At 38.9% G+C, this 15,445-nt stretch overlaps 1 protein-coding gene across 1 annotated transcript in view; it reads left to right on the plus strand.

The window, feature by feature from the left end:
• Window positions 1–15,445, plus strand: part of TSPAN13 (tetraspanin 13) — a 33,016-nt gene that overhangs the window by 11,733 nt on the left and 5,838 nt on the right. The window contains exons 2-5 of the mRNA XM_003938672.4: window positions 9,729–9,896; window positions 10,559–10,639; window positions 11,315–11,428; window positions 12,477–12,590. Coding sequence (XP_003938721.1) covers window positions 9,729–9,896; window positions 10,559–10,639; window positions 11,315–11,428; window positions 12,477–12,590 — 477 coding nt within the window. The remainder of the gene's footprint in view (window positions 1–9,728; window positions 9,897–10,558; window positions 10,640–11,314; window positions 11,429–12,476; window positions 12,591–15,445) is intronic.

The raw sequence follows: 15,445 nt of genomic DNA on the forward strand, positions 1-15,445 counted from the left end.
AAATATTTGAGAGACAAGTGAGACTATCTAGATTTAAGTAGCTGGGTTTGGGAGACAGTGGGAGCTAAGGCTGGATGAGGAAAGTTGGACCACTTTAGAGAGGAAAGCAAAGGAGAACTTAGAATTGGTGACTTAGTAAGAAGGGGCTTATTACATTTTTCAAGGCTACATTTAATGAGGAAGTTTTATATGCACAGGAAATAATCTGGTAGACCCCTATGAACTCAATAGCTTTATATATTTCACATATGCCAGTGTTTTTTCTCTCTCTCTTTTGAGATGAAGGTTCTCTATGTTGCCCAGGCTGGAATGCAGTAGCTATTCCCAGGTGCAGTCACAGTGGACTATAGCCTTAAACTTCTGGGCTCAAGTGATCTGCCTTTAGAGTCCCAGCTACTGTTGAGACCGTAGGCAGTCACCACTGAACACAGCTAGTCTCTCTTTTAAGAAGTTAAATGTTGGCCGGGCGCGGTGGCTCAAGCCTGTAATCCCAGCACTTTGGGAGGCCGAGGCGGGTGGATCACGAGGTCGAGAGATCGAGACCAACCTGGTCAACATGGTGAAACCCCGTCTCTACTAAAAATACAAAAAATTAGCTGGGCATGGTGGTGCGTGCCTATAATCCCAGTTACTCAGGAGGCTGAGGCAGGAGAATTGCCTGAACCCAGGAGGCGGAGGTTGCGGTGAGCCGAGATCGCACCATTGCACTCCAGCCTGGGTAACAAGAGCGAAACTCTGTCTCAAAAAAAAAAAAAAAAAAAAAAAAAAGAAGTTAAATGTTACACTGTAGCTGAAGGCCCACTCTCCAGTCCCTTTCCCATTTTACCCTCTCAAAAGTGCTCAGTGTCCTGAAATCAACATCTGTCACTTCCATAAATGTTTATGACAATGTCATATATTGCATATATTAATCATCTACAAATAATGTATAGTATTGTTTTTGTGTTTGAAAATTTATGTAAATAGTATGTTTTATCTGTATTTATGCAACTTGTCTGATTTCCTTTATATTTTTTAAATTTGTCAGTTTAATAGGAATAGATAAAAATAATTTGTATTTTATTGTGTGATCACACCAGAGTCTGAGAATTCCCTAGTCATGATGTTTGAAAATGTTTTTAATTTTTTACTGTAACAAACAAGACTGTAGCGGAATCCTGGTGTATGTCTAGTTGGGGACATAGGTGTTGTCTTGGAGATTAACCTAGAAACAGAATTGCTGGGGTAGTAAGGGCTGTATATCTTTAATTTTCCTAAGTGGTGTTAATTTGTTATACAACGTGGCTACAACAATTTAAATTTCTACTTGTATATGAGTTCTAGGTTCTTTACATTGTTGATGTTATCAAGCTTAGATTTTGCCAATCTAGTGCATATGAAATAGTCTCTCCTTGTTTACGTTTTTGTTTTCCTGATTTTTGATGAAATTTAACATTTTTCGTGTGTTGGTTGGCCTTTCAAATTCTTCTTCTGTGAACTGCCTCTTACTACCTTTGACCACTTTTAAATTTGCTTCGTTCATTTGTAGGCATTTTAAAATATACATGTGTGCTAGAAATATATTCTTCTAGTCCTAGGCTTCTCCCACATTTGTCTAGTATTTTTCACTGTACGGTACAGAAGTTTATATTTGTAACAGGTAGGATGGTACAGTAGGTAAAAACACAGATCTACAGCCAGGTAGCCTGGGTTCGTATCCTGGCTATATCCCTTCCTTGCTATCTAACCTTGGGCTAGTTACATAATATCTCACTTTGTGCACAACTTTTCCCATCTGGAAAATGGAAGCAGTAGTACTACCTACCTCTTAGGATTTTTGTGAAGATTAAATTAGTTAATAAATGTAAAGCCGTTAAAATACATTCTTTTTTTTTTTTTTTTTTTTTTTGAGACGGAGTTTTGCTCGTTACCCAGGCTGGAGTGCAATGGCGCGGTCTCGACTCACCACAACCTCCGCCTCCTGGGTTCAAGCAATTCTCCTGCCTCAGCCTCCCAAGTAGCTGGGATTATAGGCACGCACCATCACGCCCTGCTAATTTTAAAAAAATATATATATTTTTGGTAGAGACAGAGTTTCACCATGTTGGCCAGACTGATTTTGAACTGACCTCAAGTGATCCACCCACTTTGACCTCCCAAAATCCTGGGATTACAGGTGTGACCCACTGCACCCCACCCCCTTTTATCTTTTTAGTCAGTTTAAAATATTTTGTTTTAGTCTTCTTCAGTTAGTTCTGTCATCTCTAGTTCTTGGGAGCTTTTATCCTTTCGTTGTATTTGTCACATCTCTCTCATGGTACATTTTTTTACCTAGCTATTTTGTGATTTTTTTTTTTTTGATTGGCAGCAAAGTTTGTATTTTTTTCTTTGAGAATCCTGTAAGGGCTGGGATTTGGAAGGGTCCCTCCTGAGCAAATTTTGGATATGCTTCTATGAGTTTTTCTCCCCAGATGCCGTCACCTCTTGTAATCAGCTTTTATTTGAGTTGTTTGTCTTGAGGACTCCTGTATGCCTGAGGCAGTGTACACTTGAACTGCAAGAATGGGCATGATAGATTCTTGTTTGATAGGCCCATGTTTCTCTTTCTTGCAGACTTTTCGAAGAGACTGAAAAGTCTTTGCTGTCTTCCTGGGGTAGATTATTGTGGTTTTTCTCTAACCCCTTACACTAAAAATACAACTTTTTGGAGATCTCAGTTACGCAAGCGTCTCAGTTGCACTTCCTAGCTCTGCTATGAAACCTAAGTCCATCCCCTTTAGGGACTGTTCTGAACCAGGATCTCCTTCCCCACCTGCTCATGGGACCCCATAGCACCAGCTGTATGCTTACAGTTCTAGCTTTTGGTTCTCCTTTCATTTCTGGCCTGTAGGAATTTCATATGGTTTCTCTGTGCTCAGTTACATATTTAAATAAAATATTGCAGTCTTTTTCAGTGTTTTAAAATATTTGTAGCTGAAAAGATTCTATGGTAGCTCAGTTGCCCATGTTTCAAGAACTCTCTGTGGTGAGCTAAATAACCATAACCTCCAAAAAATTGTTTATATCCTAATCCTAGGAACCTACAAATGTTACTTTACATAACTAAAAGGACTTTGAAAGATAGGATTCAATGAAGAATCCTGAGATAGGGAGATTATTCTGGATTATCTGGGCAATCTTTATGGAATCACATAGGTCCTTAGAAGAGGGGAAAGAGGGTCTGAGGCAGAAAAGGACCTGCGTATTTGAGGCTATATGCCAAGGAATTCAGAAAACCCCCAGAGGCTAGAGGAAGCAAGGAAACAGATTCTCTCTCTGGAGCTTTCGGGAGTACAGCCTGACCAACACAGCCTCCAGAACTGTAAGGCAATACATTTGTGGTGCTTTAATCCACTATGCTTGCGTTAATTTGCTAAAACAACGATAGGAAACCCTCTTTGATGGTTTTAGAGGACTGCCTGGTACGGGTAATTGGAGTATACTGAAAACTGTATTAAAGACACAGCAGAATCAACTTGGCGAGGAATACCCTTGACAGAGGCTTATAAGAAGGAAGCAGCCTCTTTTTCCCCCTATCTGCAGGAAAAGAAAAAAACCAGAACAGACATACTTGTGAATATTCTGGATAACGTTCTCAATGCCTAGTCTGAGAACTAAACTAGTGCTTTCTCTCCTCTTTTTGGTTGTAGAGATATATATATTTTTACATTTACATTAATAGATTTTAATCATTAATGAGCCTCTTAGTTGGCATCGGAGTGAGCATTGAAGAGTTTCCTCATTTTGCCAAAACTGTGATGCAAATAATGTATTTGCTTTGCTGGGAGGATGCTGATGAGGGTACCAGAACACTTCACCCTAGCTGCGTGGTAAGGATTCCACTGATGGTAAAATTCTAGGCAGGTTCTGTAACAGTGAGAGGTGCCTGACTTGTCAAACTCCAAATAGGTGAATTGCTCAGTATTTCTTTGTCGAGGCTGCTGTAGCAAATTACCACAAACGTGGTGACTTAAAATAACCGAAATGTATTCCCTTAAAGTCCTGGAGACCAGAAGTCCAAAATCAAGGTGTCCGCAGAGTCAGGCTCCCTCAGGGCCTCTTCCATTTTCTGGTGGCTGCTGGCATTCCTTGGTCTCTGCCTCTTTCTTTCACCTTCTTCATTGTGTGTGTGTGTCTCTCTAATTTCCCTGTGCCTCTCTTGTAAGGATACCTGCTATGACATTTAGGGCCTACCTCATAATGTAGGATAAGCGCCTTCTTTAAAGATCCTTGGTTTAGTTCCATCTTTTACCACGTAAGATGGTATTTATTCTTTACTACATAAGGTTATATTCACAGAGGGGTCAGTTGGCCTGTTCTGTTTGTCTGGAATTTTTTGTGTGTGTTGGGGGGCGGGGGGAGATTATTGTTCTGTGCTGTAACTCAACTTATAAAAAATCTCTGGTGTAGCAATTATTTGTTCCATTGTAATTTTTCATTCTCTTCTACACTGACTTCTAGAGCAAGGGTCAGAAAACTACAGCCCACAGCCAGATCCATCTCACTGACTTGTTTTTGTACAGCCTGCTAGCTTAGAATGGTTTCACGTTTTTGATTGCTGAAAAAAAAGGAGGAATGATATTTTGTGATACATGAAAATTATATGAATTCACATTTCAGTATGTATAAATAAGGTGTTATTGGAACACAGCCCTGCCTCCTCCTTTGCTTACATATTGTCTGTCACTGCTTTTGTGTATAGTGGCAGAGTTGAATTGCTGTGGCAGAGACTATGTGATCTGCAAAGCCTGATGATAAATACCTGGCCCTTTGCAGAGAAAGTTGGCCAAGCCCTGTTCTTATAGGGATGTCTTGTTTCTGGCTTTTAGCGTATACTCAGCATTAAGTACTTGTTGATGAATAATTAACTTTTAATGTAATACTTAAGCATGTATAACTTTTAATATTCTCATATTTAAGAATTTCAGTAATATAGTAAGGATGTACTATAATTTTCTGAAGAATTTAAAGAATCTTTTAAAGATTTTAAAGTTTTAAAGAACTATTGGGTTTGAAATAATGTCAGATTATTCATACTTCTAATCTTTCTGGGTCTAAGAGTTAAAGGATACAGCGCAGTTCTCCCTGAACTTAACTGAATTAGGAACTATGCATCACACCCAGGACTTGGATGTTGGCAAATGTAATGGTTAATTTTATGTGTGAACTTGACTAGGCTATGGTGCCCCGTTGTTTGGTCAGGCACTAGTCTTAGATGTTGCTGTGAAGGTATTTTGTAGAGGTGACTAACAGGTACAATCAGTTGACTTTAAATCATACTACCTTCCATCATGTGGGTGGGCCGTAGCACGTCAGTTGAAGACCTGCAGAGCAAAGATTAAGGTTTTCTGAGGAAGAAGAAATTCTGCTTGAGTTTCCAGCCTGCTGGCCAGCCCTACAAATTTCTGACTTGCTAGTCACAACAATCATGAGCTAGTTTTTTAAAATCTCTCTGTCTCTGTGTGTGCCTGTTTCACTGTTGGATTTTCACTCAATAGATTAGATACAGATACAGATATAGACATAATTTCCTATTGGTTCTGTTTCTCTGGAAACAGAAATGCAGCAGGCTGCTGTGATGTGCTGCACACGTGGCCCGTCTTCAGTGTTGGGTACCAGGATGCAGCACGGATGCTAAGCATAGCCCTCCTGCCCTGCGTCCTCCTCCTTCCTTCGCACCTCCTTCAGGCTTCTGTCTTTTACAGCTCCTGAAAGGAAATGTGTTAAGTTTGAATACCGCAGAGTTAGAAATAAGTTTACTCATGGAGGGGCAGAGAACTTTTTCTCAGTCCAAGGCTGTTTGAAGTTGTTAGAAGACTGTCCATGAGGATGATAAAATCAAACAGAAACAAATGAGCCTGCTGATAAGGAGCAGTTGGGCACGTGAGAAGGACTAGACAAATTTCTGAGTGGCAAAATTTGTGAAAGTTTTTGCCTCTCCTTGTCCCTCTGAAAAGAAAAACTTGCTGGGTGTATCAGCTGCACTGGAGCCTATCAAGTCCATATAATTCCCTAATTTGGTTCTCTTATGCTACAGATGGTTCCTTTTATTTTCAAGTTTTGTCTCTTTGGCAAAAAAACAAAAAAACAAAACAAAACAAAAAACGCAAAAAACTATTTTGGATAAGAGTACAAATAGACTCAATATATAGAAGTTTTGCTTGTATCTCAACATATGTAAGAAGGTTCATTATACCATTAAATGTTAAATTTGCCTGATAAACTATACTATTACATGTGAACATTTACACATTTGGTCAGAAAAAGATCCATTTGAGTAAGTGGCAATTTATATTTCTAAGCAAAGTTTATTAGGCTTTTAAATGGTGCTAGAAAATAGATTTTTAGTGTTTTGAGTCTTTCTAATTGGATATTATGCTGTCTGATTGCTGCAGGAAATGGTTGACCCACAATTGAATTGAAGATACTGTTTCCTTCCTGTTCAGCAGCCTGTCCCCTATTCCTGTCTGTAATACCTTTATTAAGCTTCATCGTCTATAAGTGAATTATGATCTTTATGTGGTGTACTGTTTTGAAGTGTGATTTTATTCTGAGGACATGTTCTACATTTTATTTACCTTTTAGGGTTAACTTTATTTATTTATTTATTTACTTTTGAGAGAGAGTCTTGCTCTGTCAGCCAGTCTGGAGTCCAGTGGTGGGATCTCGGCTCCCTGCAGCCTCTGGCTCCCAGGTTCAAGCGATTCTCCTGCCTCAGCCTCCCCAGTAGCTGGGACTACAGACATGCCCTACCAGGCCCAGCTAATTTTTGTATTTTTAGTGGAGATGGGGTTTCACCATATTGGCCAGGCTGGTCTTGAACTCCTGACCTTGTGATCCGCCTGCCTTGACCTCCCAAAGTACTGGGATTACAGGAGTGAACCACCGTGCCCAGCCCCTTTTAGGATTAACTTTAATCTCAAAATCATGTATCCATACACCTATTTCCTTTTTGTTGACTTCGCTTAAATGCATGGTTTGTTAAAGACTGTAGACAAATATTTACCATGTCTGTTACATGTAACACACACGAACAGCTTTTAACAGAAGTTCATCCACTCACCCCAACATTTTTTATAGTATATATAGGTATCAAAACAATCCTGAACATGTTTTTGATACTGCTGGTCATCAGCATCTACACTGCTTCAAAAATTAACACATTTGTGACAACACTCATTGTACCTGCTACTTTTTAAGCAATTTCAACTGCAGCTCTCTTTCCCTAAGCAAGATGGATAAAGCATGCCATTTCTGTTTTCTTTCTTGAGGTTTTTACTTTTTTTTTTTTTTTTTTTTTTTTTGAGACGGAGTTTCGCTCTTGTTACCCAGGCTGGAGTGCAATGGCGCGATCTCGGCTCACCGCAACGTCCGCCTCCTGGGTTCAGGCAATTCTCCTGCCTCAGCCTCCTGAGTAGCTGGGATTATAGGCACGCGCCACCATGCCCAGCTAATTTTTTGTATTTTTAGTAGAGACGGGGTTTCACCATGTTGACCAGGTTGGTCTCGATCTCTCGACCTTGTGATCCACCCGCCTCGGCCTCCCAAAGTGCTGGGATTACAGAGGTTTTTACTTTTTTAGAAACACACATGCTTCCACTGCCATCTAACACTTCTCTACACACTTTTATCTTGGAAACCTGAATTCTATTTCAAGTACTCCAGGTTTATGTTTAAGTGACAGTGCCTTAACAAGAGAAAAACAAATTGTGCTGCATTTTTCCTCTTGTTACCTGAAAATATAATGGGTGTACATATATTAGATACATTCTTACATATGTCCAGGTCACATTTACCAGCTAGAATTCTTTTACTTAATGTGTGGGTATTTCACATTGTGATATTTAATCAAGACATTAACATGAGTGGAGGTTGTTGATTTAAGACAAGTTTGAGATCCGCTAAAATTAATTGCTGTATGTTTATTCTTCTGGTGGCTGTGGAAGCTTCATATTTTCTTTGGACATCATTAGACATCATTAGCATCATACAACTTTAATGCTATATGAATTTTGCTATTTTGCTAACACTGGTGTGCTCCAGGCATCCACCATCCCACTGGAATGATTTATTCCATTCATATTAATTTTTGCTACAAATCTAACTGACGGAGGAGCTTCTGGGTATTTAGGTCCACATTCTACTTTCAGGCTATATATTCTGTTTTCTTTCTTTCCTTCCTTCCTTCCTTCCTTCCTTCCTTCCTTCCTTCCTTCCTTCCTTCCTTCCTTCCTTCCTTCTTCCTTCTTTCTTTCTCTCTCTCTCTCTCTCTCTCTCTTTCTTTACTTTCTGCGTCTTCCTCAGTTGGCCAGGCTGGAGTGCAGTGGTACGATCTCGGCTCACTACAACCTCTGCCTCCTGGGTTCAAATGAGTCTCCTGCCTCAGGTTCCCGAGTACCTGCGACTACAGGCATGTGCCACCATCCCCGTGAGCCACCGTGCTCAGCCTTTATATTCTGTTTTCATAATTTGTCCTTGGTGACCCAATAGTCATGCCTGTCCACCTTGTGTCATATGTTCATCGTCTTCAAGGCTGCAGCTAACTGTACCATTGCCTACTCCTTTTTGTCCTTCAAGTTCTTCCAACAAGCGCAAATTAGGAGGAACTTTCTCCTGTGGAGACCTTGATCTTCTGCAGCCCGATGCAGCCACTTGCATGCACGCGGGACTTAAGTGTGATTTTTTTTTTTTTTTTGGAGACGGAGTTTCGCTCTTGTTACCCAGGCTGGAGTGCAATGGCGCGATCTCGGCTCACCGCAACCTCCGCCTCCTGGAAATGTGATTTTAAAGAAGTAATGTCATTTTGAGTTTTAGAGGTCATAACCACTAGGCATGCCTTCTTCAGCCAGTGTTGTTTTATAAATATATGAATAAAACAATTGGAATATAAAATAATTTCTTTTTGCTCAGAATACTAGTTCATTTTAAATAGCTAAAGTCTCTTACATTCTTTTTATGCTGCCAAGAGTTTTAGTGATCTCTCTGAATATGATTTTTAATCAAATAGATGATGACATTTAAAGCAATTCATTTCAGCAGCAATTCTGTGAGCAGTTTCTGAGTATTCTCCAGGGACCCGGTCCTGTATAGGTGCTGTGATTCTGGGGCTGTATAGCCAGGTGAAAAGATGTGGGTCCTTACTCTTAAGTTGCTGCCAGTCTTCTGGAGAGACCAGCTTGGAAACACAATGTGTGATGAAGGGAATGAGAGAACCATGTTCAAGGAACAGAGATCGGCCAGACACTGGAGGGGTTTATTCAGTCTGCTGGGGACTATGAGGGCTTCCCAGAGAAAATTACAGTGCATTTGGGCTTTGATGGAAAGATAGATGATACCCATTTGAAGAGATTAATATGTTGGACTGAGATTGGCATCTGTAAGTTTTTGCATATATGATCTCTTCAAAATCTCAAGTTGCATGCATTTAGGTTTAGTAAGCAGATGACTTCTGAGGCTCTTTGAGAATTTTGTGTATTATTGTTAGTCTTTTTTTTTTCTTTTGCAAGAATAAAGCACCACTGGGGATTAATGTAATTTGTTAAAACAATACTACCTACTGAGATCTTGTGTGTGTTCTTGTATTAAGTATTAGTGCTTATTTGTAAGGTACTAAATAGGTACCTGATGGATGCTGCTGATACTTAATTAACCAGCATTTTCCCATTCTCTCTTCTCCCTGTGCTATACTCCTGCCCTGGGTGTTTTTGCAGTTGGTTAGTCTGCTGCTAATTGGAATTGCTGCGTGGGGCATTGGCTTTGGGCTGATTTCTAGTCTCCGAGTGGTCGGTGTCGTCATTGCCGTGGGCATCTTCTTGTTCCTGATTGCTTTAGTGGGGCTGATCGGAGCCGTAAAACACCATCAGGTGTTGCTATTTTTTGTATCCTTTTTAAAAAATCAATATTTTACCCTTGATTAAGATTTTAATGGTTACAACTAACTTAATATTATCACTAGGAAATTTATTGCCAGGAAGCAACTCCTAGCGAGCCTTAAGAATATTTGTTCAAGAACTGTTAGGAACATTTCTTAGGGTGATGTAATTGTATGTTTTTATATTCTCACTCTGTCCTTGTGACATCCTGAAGAATATATTCTGCAAGTTCTGTATAGTCCTATTTATATATTGTAAATTCAGAGTTAAATTGAATTGATTTGGTGACTTCTAGGCCCTTTTTTACACATTAATGTTTGGTTGAGAATTTCAGTGTTTTTTTTAGACTTAATGTTAAAAAAGCTTACATGTATTTATCTATACCAATTTCTGTTTTATATATGTAAGAATTTTAATTTTATTGTAAATGAAATTTGAATCTATTTTAGTTATATAATTATCATTAGAATTTTTCTATGTAAATTTAATGCAACTGTATATTACCAAAATAATAATATGTCTATCCTTTTTGAACTTTCTATAAGTGCCATCTGTCCTGTATTCTGGGTTAATTGCTTCTAGTGCATTCTAAAGTTGCCAGTACCCCTGTACCTTGTTTTATGCCATTTTAATAATATTTAGAAGTATCCTTAACTTCTGACTCTCAGTATATGATTATTCTCTTACTTGTATTTATTGTCCAGTTTTCTGTATCTTGTGCTTGTTTAGCCCTGAACCAGGAGCAACAGGTAAGCTAAGACTTTTTTTCTTCTGCTTTATTATACCACACAGCATGAGTATGGAAAAAAAAAGGAGAGAAATGATTGGAATATAAAATAATTGCATCTTGCTTAGAATGCCACCTTCACGTTGGATAGCAGAACTCTCTTGTTCCCTTTGCATTAGTGCACCTGGTTGGAGCTGGACACCATCAAGTGTTGCCATTTTCTGTATCTTTTAAATTGGATTTTGATCTCACTGGGTAAAAAGTGCTATGGCTAAAAGATGTTCCCCCAATCTTTTCCTACCATTATGCAGTGAAACATTTGCTACAGAATGTTTGCCGTCCCATTCTAGCAATGACTCTTTTCAAGCTCTAATTGGCAGACAAATCTAGGAGACAAATCTAGGTTTTTGTCTTGGAGCAACAGAAGTTTTGCCTTGTTAAGACTCTGAGAATTATGCCTTTGAACTGAGTGCTTCTTTTAAATTGCATGTAAAAATTAGGAGTTTTTCATTCTTGGGATAGAAATAGTGCCTTAATTTTTGCTGCCGACTGAGTAGTAAGCCTTGGAAAAATTTTAATGATTTTTTAAAATAAAAATTATATATTTTAGGTACATTTAGTACTAAAAGTCACAGGGTCTAGCTTTATACATTTTATGCAGGGATGACACATTTTGTATATTAAATACATTTTCTAGGGTCAGCTTCTTGAGGTTGGTTGGAACAATACAGCAAGTGCTCGAAATGACATCCAGAGAAATTTAAACTGTTGTGGGTTCCGAAGTTTTAACCCAAATGACACCTGTCTGGCTGTAAGTACATTGTATAAATGTTTCTGGAAATGTATTACATACAGATGAATAATGATTAACATGGAAAAAATGGACTTTCCGTTGCTGAATTGTATTTCAGAATTTATATATATATATATATTTACATTATATTTCCATGTCCTCTGTTATATCATTTGCCTGTTCTCAAATACCCACTCCAGAGGGTGCTGAGTAGATGTCCCTGATTTCTTCCCATCCTTCTCCTCCTAGAACAAGTTGCGAAAGAGAAATAGCAGTAGGTCAGTTCGTGGGTTCATATTCTGGGAAACTCCTGTTATCATCTCTGTGAGCCCTAAGCTGAAAATTGCCTCAGCGAGGCTTCTTTTGTGAGATTATCTCCTTGTAGGGCATCTGTGTCATGTTCCTTTTGCTGTGTAAGACATTATTACACAGTGATAGAAACACACTGGCTTTACAGTTTAGTGGCTTTAAACACCCATTTATTATCTCAGTTTCTTGGGTCAGCCTTGGCTGGTCCTCTCTCACCTGGCTGAAATCAAGGTGTGATCTGAGGCTGGAGTCTCATCTGAAGCTTGGGGTCCTCTCCCCATGCTCAGTGGTTGTTGGAAGAATTCAGTTTTTGTGGCTGTGGGACCACCCCTGTTTTTTTTTTTTGCTGCCTGTTGGCTGGAGGTCTCTCTTTGAGACTAGAAGCCACTCTTAGATCCTTTGTTACTCTTTCACAATGTAGCAGCATCAAAATCACCCTGAGAATCTCTCCATTCTGTTATGATGGAGTCTTGTGTAATGCATAATGGAGTCTTATCTAATGTAAAGTAACATGGGAGTGACTGCCCTATCATATTCACAAGTTCCACCCATACTCTATAGCGGTGAGCATATAGGGTGTGTTCAGGCGGGAGGTAGGGGGAGTCTTGGGGACCATCTTAGAGATTTGCACACTAAAAAAACCAAGGCCTCAAATTGGATGTAGTACACTTAGACACCAGTTTTGTGTGTATGCAGTTGTTATGTACTTTTTATAAATGTATTTTGAAATGAAAGTTTGTTATTTTAATTGGTGCAGAGCTGTGTTAAAAGTGACCACCCGTGCTCGCCATGTGCTCCGATCATAGGAGAATACGCTGGAGAGGTTTTGAGATTTGTTGGTGGCATTGGCCTGTTCTTCAGTTTTACAGAGGTATGTGCAAATAACAGTTTTCCTGCTTTGTCACAGAGATTCCTGTTTTGTATGGCAAAGGGCCTTGATTCTTGTAAAGAGTGAGTATTTTTGTTGAGAACTAGCACTGTAAAAAGAAGAACCTTGGTTTAGAATCAGAAGATCTTACAAATCTATTAATAGCACCAACTTTAGGACCGGGTGAAATATTTGATCTGTCTCCTCTATGTAAAATTTAATGAAATAATGAGTGAGATTAGACTAAATAATCTCTATAGTCTCTTCTGTTGCTAGAATTGTATGATAAATGATAATTTTAAATTTAATTTGGAAAAGGTAGGGTATTCACATCGTTTAATATGTATGTTAATATCTATAATACATAGACATACAAATATAAAAAGATGCGCTTTGGAAAATTGCCTTCCAATACCTTTTTCATTCTTCTTTGTTCCCAGCCTTCTGAAACCTGTGGGTGATCACTGTTATCATTTTCATATATGTATATATCAACATATATATTTACATATGAATATAGACATTCATATATGTACCATACTAATATATTTATAATATATCATACACTACTTCATATTTATACCAATTAATACAGTTTATACTGTATATCTCTATAAATAAAACCACTCATACATTATTGATAATTTTAAGGAGTGCTAATTCCTCAATATCTTTATTAAACTCTCAATATCCGTAGACATTTTTTGATGCTTCTGAGTTGGCAATATGTGTCAAGATTAATGATTAATTTCTGTTTGTTTGTTGAGATAGAATCTCACTCTGTCACTGAGGCTAGAGTGCAGTGGTATGACCTCATCTCACTGCAACTTCAACCTCCCGGGTTCCAGTGATTCTCATGCCTCAGCCTCCTGAGTAGCTGGAATTGCAGGCGTGAGCCACCATGCACAGCTAAGTTTTTATATTTGTAGTAGAGATGGGGTTTCACATGTTGGCCAGACTGATCTCAAACATCTGGCCTCAAGTGATTCACTTGCCTCAGCCTTCCAGATTGCTGGGATTACAGGCATGAACCACCACGCCCAGCTAATTTTTTATATTTTTAGTAGAGATGGCGTCTCACCACATCGGCCAAGCTGGTCTTGAACTCCTAGCCTCAAGTGGTCCACCTGCTTTACACTCCCAAATTGCTGGGATTACAAGTATGAGTGACTGTACTCAGCCTAGATTAAATTTTTTTTTACTCATCAGTTTCACTTACAGTACTTTACTTCATTGAGACCGTTGTATAACTATGTAACATGAATACACAATAACGTTTATTGTTTGTAACAGGAAACATTTGACCAAGCCTGTGTTCCTCATTAAATTGAGGCCTGTCGCAGAGGAGCAGTGGGTAAAGCATGGGCTTGGAGCGGCACTGTCTGGCTTGAAAACATAGTGCTGCTGCTCATTAATTGTGTGACCTTGGAAGTCACTTAACCTTTTGGTGCTTTTCTTTCCTCATCTCTAAAAAGAGCAACTTTTTGAAATGGAGTAATGATAGCTTCTACTTCACAGGATGGTTGTGATGGTGAAAGGAATCAGTACCTGTAAAACTTGTGACATTTTGTGGCCATTAATAAATTAATAACTGAGCATATTATGTCCCATTAAATAAAAAGACTGAACCGGGCGCGGTGGCTCACGCCTGTAATCCCAGTACTTTGGGAGGCTGAGATGGGCAGATCACTTGAGGTCGGGAGTTTGAAACCAGCCTGACCAACGTGGAGAAACCCTGTCTTTACTAAAAATGAAAAATTAGCTAGGTGTGGTGGTGTATGCCTGTAATCCTAGCTACTCGGGAGGCTGAGGCAGGAAAATGGCTTCAGCCCAGGGGAAGGAGGTTGCAGTGAGCTGAGATCGTGCCATGGACACTCCAGTCTAGGCAACAAGAGCAAAACTCCTTCTCAAAATAATAATTATAATAATAATAAAAATAAAAAACACTGTGAGACACCCGTTACTGTCATGCTTAAATGCCCATGTCACAGTCCTCTTTAAAACAGGTAACAGAATAACATGTAGAGAATAATTCTTTTAAGTAAGAGATTGTGTACATCATTATAGAAATACGTGGTAGGCAGTTTGTAAGAATAAGCATGTATCTTCAAAAGAAAATCAGAAAAATTGCAAGTGATTTTTATGGTTGGAGTTTAGTGTGTTTATTTAATCAGTTGGGCATTTAATTTCCTCTTTAATAAGTTGCTATAGTAAAAACATTCCATGGTCAACATCCTTGTATATGGTATCTGTATTCTCTAGCTTTTTTCCTTATAATACATTTCTTGAAGTAACATATGACACAGTATATGGATATTTTTAAAGATTTTGTTTATTTTGTTTTTATTTTTAGGCAGAGTCTTGCTCTGTAGCCCAGGCTGGAGTGCAGTGTCGCCATCTCACCTCACTGCAACCTCCGCCTCCTGGGCTCAAGTGATTCTTGTGCATCAGCCTCCCAAGTAGATGGGATTACAGGTGTGCACCACTACTCCCAGCTAATTTTTTGTATTTTTAGTAGAAATGGGGTTTCACCATATTGCCAGGCTGTTCGCAAACTCTTGGTCTCAAGTGATTTGCCTGTCTGGGCCTTGGCTCCTAAAGTGCTGGGATTATAGGCATGAGCCACCACGCCTGGCCCGATTTGGTAAATTTTACCTAATTGCCTGATGGGGAAATCCCACCAACGTTTGAATCAGCACTAACTCTCCATATTTTTATTATAAAACATATTTGACAGTCTGAGGTAAAAATATTATTACTATTAGGCACTATGAAAAAGTGGCTCATTAATTTGACCATATATGCAACTTTTTTTTCTTTTTTTTTGAGGCGTCTCATCCTGTTACCTAGGCTAGAGT

Source organism: Saimiri boliviensis, chromosome 10 (genome assembly GCF_048565385.1).
Source record: "Saimiri boliviensis isolate mSaiBol1 chromosome 10, mSaiBol1.pri, whole genome shotgun sequence".
Lineage (NCBI taxonomy): Eukaryota > Metazoa > Chordata > Mammalia > Primates > Cebidae > Saimiri > Saimiri boliviensis.